Source organism: Leptodactylus fuscus, chromosome 6, assembly GCF_031893055.1.
Source record: "Leptodactylus fuscus isolate aLepFus1 chromosome 6, aLepFus1.hap2, whole genome shotgun sequence".
Taxonomy (NCBI): Eukaryota; Metazoa; Chordata; class Amphibia; order Anura; family Leptodactylidae; genus Leptodactylus; species Leptodactylus fuscus.
Genome location: NC_134270.1, coordinates 104,003,227 through 104,021,227, shown reverse-complemented (window position 1 = coordinate 104,021,227; position 18,001 = coordinate 104,003,227). Strand labels below are relative to the sequence as shown.

At 40.2% G+C, this 18,001-nt stretch overlaps 1 protein-coding gene across 10 annotated transcripts in view; it reads right to left on the bottom strand.

Moving 5' to 3' along the window:
• Window positions 1–8,259: 8,259 nt before the first annotated feature.
• The window catches only part of TPD52L2 (TPD52 like 2), a 31,851-nt gene continuing 22,109 nt past the window's right edge, over window positions 8,260–18,001 (bottom strand). For 3 of the 10 annotated variants that reach the window (XM_075276905.1, XM_075276902.1, XM_075276907.1), the window contains 4 exons: window positions 17,819–17,866; window positions 13,558–13,599; window positions 13,053–13,101; window positions 8,260–12,224 (listed from right to left, as the gene is read on the bottom strand). In XM_075276905.1, coding sequence (XP_075133006.1) covers window positions 12,138–12,224; window positions 13,053–13,101; window positions 13,558–13,599; window positions 17,819–17,866 — 226 coding nt within the window. In that variant the 3' untranslated portion in view covers window positions 8,260–12,137. Of the gene's footprint in view, window positions 12,225–13,052; window positions 13,102–13,557; window positions 13,603–17,081; window positions 17,109–17,818; window positions 17,867–18,001 lie in introns of all 10 variants that reach the window. The other 7 variants (XM_075276903.1, XM_075276908.1, XM_075276906.1 and 4 more) reach the window with 4 other exon arrangements.

Sequence of the window (18,001 nt, the reverse complement as noted above, 5' to 3'; positions counted from 1 at the left end):
TAAGCACATCGAATATTCGTTGCGTTTAAACCCTTGATGTTCGGCTGCTTAAACGGAAACCTATGGCGGGGAGGTATTCGATCAAATTCTACTCGCTCATCTCTAGTTTCACATTACTTTTTAACTTTTATATGTGTTCTATGGAAAGGATCTTACTTTTTGCATGTTTTAAATCTTTTTTTTTTTTACTTTGTCCCATGGCATGAATGCCATTTATATTAGGATTAACATACACATGTCACACTGTAGATATAAGAGTATCATGGATGATGTACTGATAAACTTGAATTCCTTATCTCGTTACTGCTAGTGATGTCCTAACACTGTTCAGCATAAGTGATGTTATATAGGGTGCACGGTCTCCCCTGGAGGGCAGAGGGTTAAGCAGAGGCGACTATGAGCAGGAATGAGGATCAGTAAGTAAATAGGGCCTATTAAAAAAAAAAAAAAAAAAGCAGCAGAGGCCCACTGGGTCGCTGGCCCCGTAACGGCTGCTACAGTGGTTCTTATGACACTGCCTCTGATGAACCGTTGTACTATATACCTTGTTTATACATTGATGGAGATCAAATGCACAATAAGGAAGTCTGTTTCTGCACTGTGGGTAGAATATATATATATATATATATATATATATATATATATATATATATATATATATATGTGCAGAAAATGGACCCTCTATACCTGGTAACGCCTGAGACATACTGTAGCATATAGATGGAAATATGATATTGACAGTGGCATATCAGTTGCAGTCGCAGGGAGTGTGACTGTTACCGGACCCAGAGGGGAGCCCCAGACCACAATGATAGCTGCTAGGGAAATCTTAGTTCCCTGACCACTATACATATTGTTAATCGAATCAATGCCAGCCCAGGGGAGATGACTAAAAATAATAAAATACTTCAAATACTCACCTCTCCTGGGCTTCTGACAGTCAACAGCATCCTTGCTGGGGCTCTTCCAGCCTGTGACCGCTGAGGCCTAATTACAGGCCCTAGCAGTGACACCTGTGGCATGTGACCTCAGTCGCAGGCAGAAGAGAACTGAAGAAGATGCTGAAAAGAGCCAGATGGACTGAGGATGCTCAGGAGGTGAGGCAAGGTGAGTATTAGTGTTTGTTATTTCAAATCGCTTCCCCTGTGCCTCTACTTATTATACTCTGGGGTCTGAGGAGACCCCCACAGTATAATAGCATCAAAGCAGAGGATTCACCTGAAGCGTGTCTAGGGGGAATCTTCCTCAGCTGGCCCCTTTTGGAACAAATTGTGCACTTCAGCAAAAAAAAAAACAAAAAAAAAAAACCCCAAACAATCGAAATTGGGTGTCTTTTGCTGAGGCCAGGGTCGGATTAGCTCAGTGGGGTACAATTCCCCATAGAGGCCCTACCAGACCCCCACTGCTTTTTTATTTTATTTTATAGGCATTGGAAGTGCGTAACAGCCCCTTAACTCACCTTTTCCAGCTCCTTATCCCAGCCTCCCCTTTTCCGTCTCCAGGGGGACCCCGTACATCACACATCATCACGTAGCAATGCCCATTGCACAGGTCCCAGCCTGAAGAGGGAAGAGGAGAGGCCGCTTGTAGGAGCAGGGTGAAGTAAGTAATGCAGTCAGGTGCCACTCGGTTTTGCGATCCGGTTTTAATAACCAGATCGCAAAATAAGGGGTAAGTGGCGCCGCCGACCTGGTTCTGCTACTAGTAGAGAGGAAAGCCATAGGCTTCCTGCTCTACCACTTACAGTCTTGTTAGACACAGGCCCCATTGAGCCTCTGGCCTACAAGGGAAGCATCAATATTTACCTGACAGCTCCTCGGCTTCTCCTGCCCGGAGCAAGAAGGAGCGGGGACAGGGGAGCAGACAGGTGAGTAAAGACCCACTACTGCCATAAGGGCGGCCAGTGAAAGGGTTACTATGGTGGGCCCCTTTACTATCAGTTTCCCTCCCATACATTGGCCTTTTCACTGGTCCCCTATACTTTATGGAGACCATTGATGGGGCCATTATTTTTAAACCCGTGTCCCCAGTGTGGTTCGGTCTTGCAGTTCCATTGTTTTCACGCTGCACGTGACTACCTGAGGCCAATCAGCAGAAGATACCAGAGCAGCTGGACCATACTGGAAGGACACTGGAGCACCAGGGACAGGTGAATATGGCTTTTTTGTTTTTTTTTATGTTCATTTTTTATTTTTTCACCTCCTCCAGACTAATTATAAATAAAAACAATTTTTCTAAACAACCTCTTAAAAGTGTGGGGCCTTAAGGTGAATATTAAAGGGGTTGTTCAGGCATACTTTTTTTATGGTCTATCCTCGGGCTAGGCCACAAATACCTCATCATTAGGGACCAGTCTGTTGTACGGAGCCACTTACAACATGCATCCAGTACACAATACTGGTCTGGAAGCAGGAAGCGGTGTCCACTGTATATTAGCCTCGCAACTTCACTGTTGCTCATCATAATAATCTGCAGTGAAGGCACTGAGCTTCTATACAGAGGATGGAGCTTTTTCCTTCCAGCCTGGTATTATGTACAGAACAGTCAACAGACGTGGTTCTGTACAGTTGATGGGACTGTGTGCCAGCCACCTACCGATCAGGTATTTTTTGGCCTATCCTGAAGACAGGCCATAGAAAAATTAATCCTGGACAACCCCTTTAATATGACCCACACAGTTTAATGTCCCACACACAGGATTTTATCCTCCATCACTGCCCCCACACAATATAATGGCCCCATCAATGTTTCCTCTACAATATGATGAACCAGTGAAGAGGCCACTGTATGGGGAGGGCACCAATGATGTGGCCATCAAAGAAATAAATTGTCCCAGACAACCCCATTAAAGAGGATGTCTATAAATTGGAGCGACCAGGTAAAAGTTCTAATAAAAGAAAAAAATACTCACCTGTCCCTTGCCTGTGCCTGTTCAGTCTCATGGTGGTACCTCATTTCAGTGGAGCGCCAAGGACAAGCGAGTATAGTTTTTTTTTATTATTATTTTACACCTCCCTCTTGCCAAATGGGTTGCTTCAATTCCTGGACAACCTGTTTATGGCTAAGGCACCATGTTGCAGATTTTGTTGTGGTTTTTTTTAGCCAAAATCATAAGTGGATTTAACAGAAGGGAAACATACAAGTACTTTCATTATATTTCCCACTCCTTTTCAAGCCATTCTTGACCTTGACTCAAAAAACCGCAGCAAAACCTGCTACAAAAAACTGTGTTTCAAAACATGGGGCCTAAGCCTAATGAATTTATCCATCTTTCTAATATTGATGGCTTGTACTTCGTATAGGCCATAAATATTACATCTGCAGGGATACAACAGCCAGGTCCCTTGCAGATCAGCTTTACTAGGCCAGTGCAGCTACAGGTAATGATAATTCCTGGAGCCATGCTGTTCACTTGCCATACAGGTTGTAGAAGTGGGTTTAGGTAGTTCAGTGGTGCACGTCGTATGGTGGGTGAGCAGCATGGCATTGTTATTACCTGTAGCCACACTGTCTCGGTAAAGCTGATCTGCAGGGGTTCTGGCGGCGGGCCCCTAGAAACAACTCCACTGTTGTGCCCTAAACATCCCAGTCTGACACTGGGATGTTTAGGGCCTGAGGCAGACCTACAGGAGTGGATTGTAATACAGTCCATTACATACAAGTAGATGGAACCCATTCAGACGTCAGAAAGTAAATAGGAATTTGAGGCAGCCATCTACCTTGGCATTCTCCCACTCTTTCTCGGATAGGCATAATCCATTCGGTCAAGATGGTTACTTTACCCCGCATTCTTTATTACTTCCAGACCCTCCGGACCCCAGTAACTTCCTCCTCTCTGGCCCCTTTTCAGAAAGAAATTAAATTTTATTTGGGCTTATCAACTGCCACATAGTCACAATTACATTATGTATTGCTAGAAGAGAAGAGGAAGGTTGTCCAAACTTGGAGATCTATCCATAACGATACCAACCGCCCACAATAGGTCACATTGGAATCTGTTCTGGCAGCCCCAGCTTCTTTGCAGGCCTTACTTTGGGCCCCCGAGGTCAGCAATTATATATTTACTACATATATTAGTTTTATTATGTTTACCACTTTAACTGAATAAAACACCATTTTGTGGGCACTATAGCACTTGTGGGTACTATGTCCTTTTTTTTTTTTCTTGATGGAGTTATATGAGGGCTCATTTTTGGAGACCAGTTTGTAGTCTTTCTTGGTATTATTTTCTGTACAACTTATTTCTGTGTTTTTTTTGTTTTTGTTTTTTGTGGGAGAGGCAAAGTGACCACAACAAATCAATTCCTGCATTGCTGTAGTTACATATTTTTACAGCATTCACTGTATGGGATAAATAACATTTTGATTGTTTCGACTTAGGTAAATGGAGATATGTAGTATGTTTAGGTTATATTTTTGAAATGGGAAAGGTTAAAAAAAAAATATATATATATATACATTTTTTAAAAACTTTTTTTTTTTTTATATACTTATTGTATATTAATAGGCAACTTCAATGGTAACATCTCAAACCACCATTGAGTGGTACCATCAGATAAGGTGCATGATTTGTATTATTTGCAGGTGGGTGTATGGAATAGCAATATGTAATAGGATTAAGGAGAGGAGATTTAAAAAAAAAAAAAAAAAAAAAAAAAAAAGGGGGGGGGGAAAGAGTTGGGTTCCTCCGTCGTCCACCAAGCCACTGCTGAGGAACGGGAGTTCTGTCTAAATTAATAGATTTTGTCAAACTTTTCTGACGAGTTTGACACTAGGAAAATGAAGCAATTAATAGCGATCCAAATGAAGTTGTTTTTTTTGGGGAAAGTCATAGGGATGGTAGAGGATTTCCAGGCCCTGGAAATTTCTATCTTAATGGCTAGTAAAACATATTGTATAAATTTGCAGGTATATCTTTCAAGATAGAGTAGATTGCCACTTTCAATATTACTGTGCTCAAATTTAAAGTAACAGACAGCCATCTCTCCATAATCTAGCTGCAGTGGAGCACTGCCAAAAAGAAACTACCTGTCTAACCACAATGATGGAAACAATTAGGGCCAAAATAGGGAACAAATTTAGAAGTTCTGGATGGGAAAACATACCATCTAAAGATAACTTTATATCCTGCTTCCACCAGGTTTCTGTTGCTTGAAAGTTTGGACATTGAATACACTATAGCTTTCCATTGCTTCTGAGGTCACTTCTCTTTCAATTTCTATTTTCCACCTTAAAATAAAAGGAAGCTTTCCTTCTGGTGTGGTCAGGTAGGACTATAGAAAAGAAATTTTCCCAAATGTGGAAATTGTCCAGCACATCCATTCCAGGGAGGTGTATAGGGAGACATCTCTCATCCATTGATCATATATCTCATTCTATCATGAAGTCCCTCAACTGGTAAAACTATCTATCCACCATTGAAATATTACCTATGGGAACTTTTTACACATTTCCTCAGAACCTGGGAAGCAATCTAGCAGGTACAGCTTCTGTGCCTGGCACATTGATGTGCCATATTATTATGGTGCTGAGCATTAACTGTACACTCAGTATGACATAACAGTACGGTACAGAGCCAGAAAGGTTTTTTTTGTTTTTTTTTTAAATGCATGTCTTAGGTATGGAATTTTTTTTTCCAAAAGCTTTGGAAATTCATTGCATTTTTAAAACATGAGTTTAAAACCTTCTAAAGAAAACAAGTTTTGCATTTATCATTCCTCTTGAACCTACTCTTGGCTTGAGCTCAATAAAACAGCAAAATCTATAATAGAAAATGCAGGTTTTCCACAATGTGTGGCCTCAGCCTAAAGGAGCCCTTGGGTAGACTAAGCACAAACTACAATCGAGAATGACTCTACAGACACACAATAAGATAACAAAAAGGAATACAATTCTCTGGATCAGGACACAGCACGAATCTCTGAACTTTAAGCCAATAACTGTTCTTCACATGACCATGTTCTGTCCATGAAACACAATCCGTGTCAGTCACATTTCCCAGACTGACCGTGGCTTAGGAATAGAAGTCACGGAATCATATTGTGTTATGCAGTGAGCTCGCAAACAGTCTAAGTACTATGGCACTCAATTCTCTGCTTTATTTCTGTTCAATAAAGAAGTGGTGTGAAACGTATACGGTAACTCATTCTAATGCGGTGATCGCCATTCACACATCCTTGGTCAGTGCGGCTGATACGGACTGCGTTTCATGAACAGAACATGGTCATGTGAAGATACAGCTATTGGCTTAAGAGTTCAGAGATGAGGATGGCACACAGACTATGTTCCATGGATGGTTCAAAGTCAGTGACCTATAACTCCCCATACACATGCTGCTATTCATCGAAAGGGAATAAAAAAAAAAAAAAAAAAAAAATGATATCTCTGCTAAAGAATTACATCCCTTAAAAAGAATAGTATTGGTCATATTGATATTGATAAGGAATAAGTATTCACTCAATTTTTGTGGTTTTTGCTATGATAGCTGTTTGATATGTTTTGTCACATGTGAACACTATGTGAATGCAGCTTTAGTTTTTATAGTGTTTTTAAGTCCAAATTGGAACAGCAACTGACTGTTTCAATGTAACTATGTCTGGCAAATTAATATGCGAGAATAGGTTGAGAATAGAAGTTGTTACACAAACTTCTTAGAAACTAGAATGCTTTAGCTGTGCGGAAACATAATTTGCATGATCAATAATCTATCTATAGGACTGTATTCGGCCATCTTCCAAGTACCGTATTTTTCGGACTATAAGGCGCACCGGACTATAAGGCGCACCTGCAAAAAATGCCTGCTAAGGCATCTAAGTTCATATATAAGGCGCACCGGACTATAAGGCGCACCATATAGGGTGCGATTATAGGATGCACCAGATTATAAGATGTGCTGAATTATAAGACGCTGTACATTGGATATTGAATGAAGCACAGTTATGTCACTGGGCTGCTGCACACAGAGCTGTACATATCACAGCTTCTGTATACGGTGGCCGTAGTGCTCAAACCATTTACAGCAGGGGTGCTCACACTTGTATAGGGGTTGAGCTACTTATAAATTGACCATTTTAAAATTATCTACTGTGTGGGCAGAGGCTTGGGCTGCTGTGTGAGCGGGGCCCACAAGTTTACCAAAACTGGGCGGGGCTTAACACGTCTTAGGGGCGGGGCCTGCTCTGATGCAGACGTTCTGATTGGCTCATAGCACTGCCCGGGCACCCAGCACAGAGCCAACACCACTGCCAGTAATGCCGGTGCCCTCAGCACAGACCCCCACAGACCTCCTGCCCGCGGCTGCCTGGAGAGCGGGGAAGGCAACATCCCCCAGAGCTGCTACTGCTTCTGTTCTGTGTGAGACACAGGGGACAGAAGCAGCAGCAGCTCCGGGGGATGATGCGCTCCCAGCTCTCCAGTGTGACACAAACTAGGCGGGGCTGCGGCCCAGGCCCTGCCCACACAACAGACTGCTGTGAAGAACACGTAAGGCAGCGAGGGGGCGTGGCCAGCAGCCAACATGGCCGGACGCTGTCCTAACATCGTGCCACAGAGTGCAGCAGTCACACAGCGGTCACTTCGGCGTGGTGGAGAGACCAGCGACAGCACGACCAGGACCCAACCAGTTGTATTGGGGAAGAGACAGCTTCAAATTGAGTTTCTGCAACTCTCATTAGAGGTAGGACAGATCCATATATAAGGCGCACTGGACTATAAGGCGCACTTGCAATTTCTGAGAAAATTCTAGTATTTTATGTGCGCCTTATAGTCCGGAAAATACGGTACAAATACAAGATAACTTTAATGAGTGTCTATGGGGTTCACATACTATTAATGGTAACATGTCAGACACAATAATTGGAGCAGAAACATACCTTTATGGCCACAAGCAGATTAATCATTGCTTTATGAATATGCATATTTGCTTGCAATTGCAATGGCTTTTCGCGTGATCGAAGCATCACTGCTCAAGAGGAAGAGTTAGGCAACAATGCCAAAAGAATCAAAGCACTTATGCTCCTAGTCCTCTTTCACATGGTCATGTTCACCATTGATGTGAATGCTATAGATTTTGATGCTCAAATGACGGCATAGCATAAAAGAAAAACACAGACACCACTCCCTAAAGACATAAAAATATCCCTTTTGCACAGGTTGTTCAATATTCCTGCTTATTTTTTTTTCTTCAAATTTCCATGCAATCCATCATTCTTCAATTTCAATACCCAAATATGTGCAATGAACCAGGACACACACACTGAGTCTACTAGTAAATATTTTATTGACATAGCTCTGCATCCACTGTTAACATAGGGTAAGAACGACAGAAAAGCTCTGGGTCCTCCCCTCTTGCAGTGTGATGAGTATGAAGAACATAAGATCCGCAGCAGACAATCCTACATGTAGCTCCCCTCCATCTAGATGACTGTTAACACCAACTATTTCCCTTCAGTGCTGCGGTGGGACAAAAGGTAGCCCCCTCCCCCAGTGGATAAATCAGAAATCCGCAGGTGTCATCACAATTTGAATGCTTTGGTTATATGTGTCACAGTGATAAATTGGAAACAAGACATGATTACAAGTAACAATGCAGACAACAAATGAACGTGATGTAAGAAGAGGCATAAGACCTGCGGCATTTATCAGCTACTTGCTGGAAACCACTTGTTCTTCTTAAAGAGAATACTATTCCAGGTCTACACTCCCTCTCATTCTATAGGGGATGTCAATTTTTGTGTTTAAGCGTGCACATATTCTCTATGTACAAGCACTTCTAGTTGGGCTTGCAAATTAACAAACCATATTCTTATAAATTGTCTACAGTCTTCAAAATGACAGCCTCCATATTTTGTGGGTGCCAGATCTACTTTGCTGTGTCATGCAAACAGCACTACTTACTTCAAAGTTAACCCCGAGCTACTTAATAAAATGACAAGCATGTATGCACAACAGATGTTACATCAAGCCTCTATTGTTATCTTCCACTAAGCTAGTTTGCTTGTAAATGCCGCAGCCTCTAATTTAAAGGGGATGTACCAATAATACAAATGGAAAAGTAAACAGCATACGCAAATATTAACTATGTAAAGCATTGTTAGTTATTAACATTGGGTGGGAATTTACTAGCCAGCCTATGCCAGATTTCTGACATAAACATGGCACATCTTCGGTGCATGGACCCTTTTTGCTCCAAATATGTGCCACATTGTTTCTCCTGTGCCCCACTTGCCACTTTTTATGGACGTGAGCAGAGCGTGGTACAGACCAAGGAGAGGATGCATCAGCCTGACAAATTTACTGTAACTCACGCCAGAAAGATGGTGTGAGTTATACCTGAAATCTAGTTCTTGAATGCCGTAGATGTAAATTCTGGCACATGGAAATGCATCTGAATTATTAAGAGGCCGAATTCTGTTAACAATTCAAGTACATCTTGTGCCAGTGGAAGACTGTACAGAACTCCAGTCTTAATAAATTCCCCCCCCATCGTTTCCTTGCAGAAGTATCTAATTTATCTTCCAGTAACAGCACTCCGTGGGGTTCAAAATGTATAGATCTGTTCACGTCATGTTAATGAGACATGCATGCCTAGTACAATATGGTACAACTTCTGCGGTATCCTTACAGAAAATGTCAAGGATATCATTTGGATTGGACAAAAGTGTTCTTTTTGCTTCTCACAAAGTGCACCCAGCATAGGTAGCAGAATTTAGTAACAGTAAAAGGTAGACATCCTAAAACAGACTTCAAACAGTCCAGAAAAAAAGCCATTACCACTCACATGTTAATCTCATCAGGGACCCAGATAAGAATGTTTGTTCAGAATGGAGTAGCAAAGACTGGCGAGGTGCTTATAGAATAGCTTTTCTCCTCACTGCTTGAAGTCTGTATGAGGGTGTCTGACTTTTACTGGTAAAAAATGTTGCTGTCCATGCTGAGCTTTCTCTCCGAAAAGCAAGGGAAAGCCTGTGTTCAGCCTAAACAGTATCTTTGTTTCTTTCACTGGGAATATAGTAGAAGCTGTACTGAATTCTACTAAAGGATGCATGACTAACATAGCCTCACTATACGTTGAACATCAGGAGGTGACAAAATTGAGTAGTGAGATACAAAAAGCATCATATTTCGGCATTCCTCCATCCTTGTGAAATGATAGCATAAGACAACTATTGCTCAATTCAAGCTGCATTTGCAGTGCCTGGATGGCATGCACCATATTTTTTTCCCAACTATATCGAATAGCTTCATTTACTGTGCTACTGCACACAGATAGATCTTAAAAAATATACTGCACAGTATAGATCTTGGGCCTATTGGGTATTAATCAAAGGTACATGTCAAACCATTACCCTGATGTATACCTCAGATGTATACCTCAGATGTACACAGAAAATGCAGTGTGAACAGATATTACCTTCACTGTTTACAGTCAATATACATAAATATGCCCTTTATTTTTTACTAGCAAAAAAGACAATGAAGTGATAAATGTCCAGCATGTACATCTCACAAGCATAAGCAACAGTTAATATGACCACAGATAACTGTAGCGTGGTATATAATTCTATATATGCACTTCATTTTTATATTTTTCTTTGCATTTTTCCACTCGGGCTGCCGAGGGCATTTGCAGCAGAACAGTTCAAGTATCAGAGAGGTGACAGACCTTTTGAAAGCAGTAGCAGGTATTCTGCATTCACTTTTTTCCTGCAAAGACACAAGACATTCTTAGAGTGTCCAGGATTTAAGTGCAGAAAGTAGTGTAAACTGGAACCCCAGAAACACGGCAGACAATAAATCACACCGTAACAAAAAGTAGTAGGAATAGTAAGCTTCTGCAGAGTATGCTTGATAACTGCAGCATTTAGACCATCTTGTCCTTATAGACCTACAAAGGCTGTAAGTGCTGGGCTTTAAAACGAAGCCCTGCGATAGCTGAAGAGCTGTATGCCCACTTTCTATTTGTAGCCTCCCTATGCCCTAGTGTTTTACACCTACAAACAAAAATATTCTCAAAACTGTTGTACAATTATGTATTGGAAGAATCTCTACAAACTCTACATTACTCTTCATTTCAGATCTGAGAGGCAGAGGAAAATTCTCGAGGGAAAATGTGTTATCTTTATTTGAGTCATATGGATTTATAACTGTCCGAAAGCAATGATTGCCCAAACTAACTCAATGGTGTTTGAGCCATCTGTTTAGAGATTGCCTAAAAGGATCTGCCACGTGAATCAGTCTTTAGTTTGTCCTCTATAAGTTCACCCACTATCTTCCATTTATGGAACTGGCAATGACAAGGAGATAGAATTTCTGCATCTTTTGGTTCTTATGTGAAATAAACATGATAGCCTGGATCTCGCACTCTCAGACTCACAGTATAGAAAACAGGGACTTCTGGCTGGTGTGTGAATCGGCAGGTCAGTCTGCATGCCACATGACAAGCCAGAAAAACTGTTTGGTGGGATGAAAAAAAAAATAAAAATCTTGTGTTACTTTTAAAGATTCAGAAATGAAATCTCGCACGGACTTCAACAACTACAACTGGCAGACCTTTGAATATAAGCAAAACTACAGACCAATCAAACTGATGAAATCTGATGCAAAGGGGTTTGGTTAAATCTGTCACACACTCTGTAATTTCAGGCATTGGTACTAAACAACTATATGGTAAAGTGGGTTAGCACCACCTACTGGCTGAGTATTAAATTGTACAGTTCTGGACTGCATGTTGAAAGGTATTGGTGTGCTGTGCTCATGCATAGGGACAGGGGCATCTAAGTTATGATACAGCCAATTGCATTTAAACTGTAATATCATAAATGGCCCAAATGATATCATTACATCCATTAGAACAATATATATTTTAATCAATGTCATTTAAAGCAAAAGCTCTTCCTCTATACAGAAAGAGCATCTTGAAATTCTGCATTGCTTCTGATGCAATTTAGCTTAGGAAATCCAGTTGTAAAGGAAAATGTCTAAGAGGGAATGTTCAAATTTTCACACAAGATCACAGAATTTCAGGGGCAAAGGTTAGTGTCATTTTGTCTGCTGGCAGCCCTTTGGGCTTTGAGATGATGAGGTTGCTACAGGACAGAATGGATAAACAAAGTTGAAGGTGAAGTGACAAAGGCAACCTAGAATGGAGCAGAATCTTGTGATTTATTGTCTGGAGAGTGTAAATTCTGGCTGCCATTTTCTTCTCCGCTTGTAGATACCCTGGGCTGTGAAAAAAAAACAACAAATAATTACAAAAAAAACCCCACAAAAAACTACTAAGTAACAAAGTGATAAGAAACAGCACTGGAAAAATGAGGAATAATTCATATGGGCTCCCAAAAGGTCAAGTTTAACAGCTACCTACAAAAAGTAGACACTCATTTTTACATTTGTCAAAGATGAACTAGTGGATACAGCTGCAACTTCTACATCACACCCCTCATAGTTCTACCTATTCTTCAGATGTCTGGGATACAATAAAGATGTCATATTAACCCTATCTTTTGTGATAATTGCCACTAATGGCATTATTTTGCAACCCTATTGTTGGTACTCTGGATATCTCTTCAGTGGTCACAACTGTGCAGTCTAGTTCAGATTGGCTGGGACAGAGTACTGATGTCCTAAATTAAAGGAATTGCTGGGGCATGTTCACACTGATTTTTCAGAGCAGATTTTATGGCTGTAGATTTTTTTACAATCACCAATGGAAAGTGGAAAAAATATCACCAGCTTAACCCTTAAGTATTATCATTGTGTCTACCATAACGATATGTGTATGATAGTGGTGTATGATGGACACCATGATAGTACTTAAGGGTTAAAGATCTGCTCCAAAAACTACCTGGAAAACAAGCAGGCAGATTTAAGACTGAATTTTTCTGTTTGCAAAGTTTTCAACCTTTACAAATATTTAAAAAGTCCACTGTGACGGTTTAAAGCCATGTAACATCTATTTTTAGTACTAGATAACACGCTCCCAATGTCCTCAAATCCTATATCGGACTCTTTATCACCGCAAGCTTTACATTGTGATCATGCACTTTGCTTACCTTTAAATTCACCACACGTTCTTCAAAGGATTTGAAGGTGGCAGAGTTCCTAGAAAAGACGCATCAAAACAGGGCATTAATACTACCCCTGGTTAGAAATAGTGTGATGACTGTTTCTATAGAATTTACTAACAAACAAAATGTATTTTCATAACATTGAAGGTTACATTGCAGTGTGAATACAGCCTATGTTGGAAGTAGTATACAATGGGAAGAATTTAGTACACCCTGTGAGGAACAGACAATAAAACTATGATGTGACTTATGGAAACCATCAGAATGATGTTGTGTTTTACCATCCTCCACATCATAAGCAGTGTTTCTTGTAGTATAGACAACAGTACTGCTCTTCTATAGCTTACTATTTCGCACTATAAATATAAACAGAGTTTATGAAGTATTCCCTATAACGTGCAAAGAATAGGCTTTAAGGAACGTCAACTCAAATTACCCTGAAACATTCAGAACATGCAATTACAGCCTGAACCCTGTGGTTATACATTACCTCATTGCCGGCATGCTTATGGAGTGGCGGATTGAATAACTGCTACTTGGAAGGCATGTGGGAGCAGAAATCAGAGTTAGCGAAAAGAAGAGATGATGACATAGTACACGTGTGGACAGCAACCAAGCAGTCAGAAACTGTTCAGTGTATGCTTCAAACATGCACACTATACAACTTTGCCAGGAATCAGTTTCTAATAGCAGGGAGAACTGGAGTGGCAATCATGAATTAATAAGGGCATTTACAGGTAGCTAGTACACTAAGACTGCATGTACACAACCATGTGCTGGGTCTGTGGTTGACCTCCACAGCCCCAATCACTGTCTTCACTGAGTCCAGGCTACAAAACGTTTGGTATAGAACCTGTCCTAAGTTTTACACCAGGCTCACAGCTGCATACACGAGCGTGCATGGGGCCGAAGAAATTAACATGCCAATGTGCTAACAATGTTAAACATGGCTAGCACACTCCTAGCACATTTTTACTCCTAGGTCAGTGATAGTGACAAGAGGACATCCACTACGTATGGAGGAGAGAAGGTTTCACCAGAAACATAGAAAGGGATTTTTCACAGTAAGAACAACGAGGCTCTGGAACTCTCTGCCCCAGGAAGTGGTGATGGCGGATTCACTGAACAAGTTCAAAGTGGGCCTGGATGCCTTTCTTGAAGAGAAAAATATAATGGGTTATGGTCTCTAGATTTTAAGGACACGTTGATCCAGGGTTTTATACTGACTGCCAGATTTGGAGCCGGGAAGGAATTTTTCCCCCTGAAATGGGGCAATTGGCATGAGCCTCATGGGGTTTTTTGCCTTCCCTTGGATCAACACTGTAGGGGATTGTAGGGTTATAGGTTGGACTTGATGGACTATCCAACCTCATCTACTATGTAACTAAAAAGGCACATGGTCATATGCATGAAAACCTAAGGGGTATTTTTTGGTTATATTTATACAATGTGCCATAAATAGTTGAAAGATGCTGGTCCCACCTCAGAGACCCGCATCTATCTCAAGAATCGGGCTGCATCTGTTCCCAAAAGTACTTCATTCACTTATATGAGACTCACATAAATAGCCTATTTCTACAACTCCTGTACAACTGAATAAAGAGAAATGTGGTTTGAGACATGTGGAGCAGACAGGGCCCAATGGTCGAACTCACATTATCTGGTATTTATAGCATATCCTCTGGATATAGCCATAAATAGTAAAATGCCCATTAGGCCAGATTTATGAAAACCACCAAAAAAGTTACATTTTTTATCTTTGAAAGGACAGCTTAGAATTTTTTTTAATTTTTTTTTTAGATAGCTTCGTAAATCTCTCCCGTTGGGTGGTATTGGTGAAGCACCAAACTTAAAAGGAGTTTTCCCATGAACACAGCCATACTTAAATGTGTAGACCATTAAAAGATAAACATTTGTACACGTGTGAATAATTAAAAATGTTCAGAGTTTAAAGATTTTCTCTAACCATCTTAGTGGTGACCAGATCTTCTGTTTTGATCAGTTGCCAATAGTTCTATGGCCTGGGACTTGTCATAAACCCTTATTGAGTACAGATTATCAGACATGGGCACTACATGCACATGAAGATAACCTGAACACAATAAGGAAATCATTGATGGGTTTCAGACCACAGAAAGTGTCTTCATGTAGGTCGTATCCATTGAAGACAAAAAAAAAAAAAAAAAAAAAAAAAATTGTAACCACTAAAATGGTTAGGAAAAAAAATCTTTTAGCCCAAGGCCCCATGTAGCGAAAAAAAACACAGCTGCACATTTTGTGGCGTTTTTGGGTTTTTTTGAGCCAGAGCCAGGAGTGCAAGAGGTAGAAGTACTTTCTATATAATTCCCATTACTTTTATAACCATTCTTGGCTTTAGCTCAAAAAACTGCAACAAAAAAAGCTGCGTTTCCGCAACACGGGTCCTCAGCCTAAAACTTTGCAAAACTTATAATTATTTATACCAACAAAAATGTTTAACATTTAATTGTCTGCAAATTTAAATATGGTTATATTCATGGACATCTCTCTTTAAAGGGGTGTTCTCAGGAACAGCACTTATCCCTAGGATAGGACACAAGTATATGATTGCTTGGGGTCACAAGACACAACTTACACAACCAATGCTTCATTCACTTGTGACGGTGGTCCTTCAGTTTCTATACAAAAGAAAGGATCTTACTTCCTCCCCCACCCCCTCATTTCACTCTCAGGTTTTTGTGATGTGTATACATTCCCAGTCTACTTGACGGTTTGTGCATTGCTTCACGTTCATGTTTTTTATGTTTTCAACTCTTTTGTTATATTGTATTTTATAAAAATCCTTTCAATAAAAACTACAGTTCAAAAAAAAGAAAGGATCTTACTAATGCTCCATTCACACAGGGGATTCAAAGATCCGGATTCTCATGATTGCAGTTAGACCCCTTGCAGTCAGACACTTGTCTTCTATGCAAGATAAGAGCTGGGTTTTGTTTTTGTTTTGTTTTTTTTTAGAAAACCCCTAGAAAGTATATAATTTATTTATTTAAAAAAAAAAAAAAAAAAATCAAAACACTATACTACCTTTCTTTGCATTGGAATTATAAAACAAAGTCGTGATCATGGGGACAAGGAGTTTTCTGCACTTCCTGTCACTCATCCCTTGGCAAGTCACTACATTCATCTATTCCCCAGGCTGATAACAGAAAGGCATAGACTGACTGCTTCCAAATTCAGACTAAATCTACTTTGGTTTAGTGTCAATTTTCTTCCATATAATATTTTTTGTGAATTATATTAGACTTGACAGGTCTGTCTGCTTGTTGCACACACAAGAATCAAACACTACACACAACAAAACAATTGTCTTTACTAAAGGTCTAGGTAAAGGAATAGTGAACACAGACAGCGTACATACAGCAACTATTCTATACATATAGACCATGTGATGAGGGAAAATTACAGAAGCGTGTAGCATGCATATGTAAAGGGTTACTGTATATTACAACATAAAAATAACATTTGCTGATGCTTTTTGTATTTTGTGGAAGTGTCATATATCACATTTCTACCACCAGTGTGGTGTTAAGAGATCACATGACAGCCTCCCTGATCCTGTTTTTACACTGCAGAAGATTATTTTATCTGCATTAAAGGGGACAATACTCTAAATACATCACAGACCTCAGCCCACAGTGTATAAAAGCAGAGAACAATTGTTTACTGCATTTCTGAATGCAAATGTTAATACAGTACAATATGATAATATATGCCATGAGGTCATTATTAAAACACAAAACAACTTGTAATACCCTACTATTACATTATTAAAAGAACCTTTGTCTAGTAAGATAGTGGTTATAAAGAGGAACTCTTTTTTAATAACTGATGGATTAAATGTTGTGTGTCTGCATTTTAACATTTTTTTCTAAAATTATTGCAGGGACCAATCAGAATATATATAGATATGTAGGATGTATAGTCTATCTATCTATGTGTAATGGAGAACACAGAATACAGAACAGGTCCCCTTACCTAAAAGACTGAGAGAAAGGGAGTGCCCTGTGAGGGAATGGAGGAGTAGACAAATCAGCAAAGGCCATAGTACCCCCAAAGAGAAAAGAGCACCCCAGCATTCCCTCTGCATACACACAGAAAAGTCTATGCTTTTCAGAAGAATCCAAACCAGTGGGAGAGGCAGACTTTATGGCACGGCCTATCAGAAATACCTATAGGGACACGTTTCACATTTTTTATTGCTCTGCTGCATTCTTGATTGATAATGAGCAGTTCTGTGTTTAAAGCTCCTATGCAGACCCGTCCCTCCAGGGTTACCGTATCACCCAGCATTCTTATATTACTCTATTTCTTATTGCAAGACTAGACACAGTCAACATCTGGAAAAGAGTGACACACCAGGATACAAAACTTGTAACTATGCACAGGTCTGCACAAGAGCTGAAGAAACAAAACACCAGAAGGTTTATGATGAATACCATTTACTTGCTTAATTTTCATGCCAATGGTTTCTAGCTATATTAAATTTAATGCTCCTGCTTTATAACTGACCAATACACTTTAGATTCCTATTAGTCAATCCCACTATCAATCTCATTTCTTTAGGTTGCCTCTTGTTTGATTTTCATAACCAGTCCGTTTGTCCCCTTTGAGCAGCAGCTTTGGATGTTACTGTGATAGATACAGAATTTAAAGAACGGTGAACAGCTGATTCGGAGGAGAAGGAGCACCTCAAGGCACACACAGACTCTTACCCTCCGATCATTTCCAGGGGTACAAAAGCTGCTCTAGCCATAACCAGGCTGGAGTGTGTCAGCAGGGAAACAGATTTGTTTTGTTAGAGCAAGCAAAAGGTAGTCTATTAACATGGCATAACATAGTATATTACAGTGCAAACAATGCATATAAGGACGAAGCAATCATTACCAAAACAACCG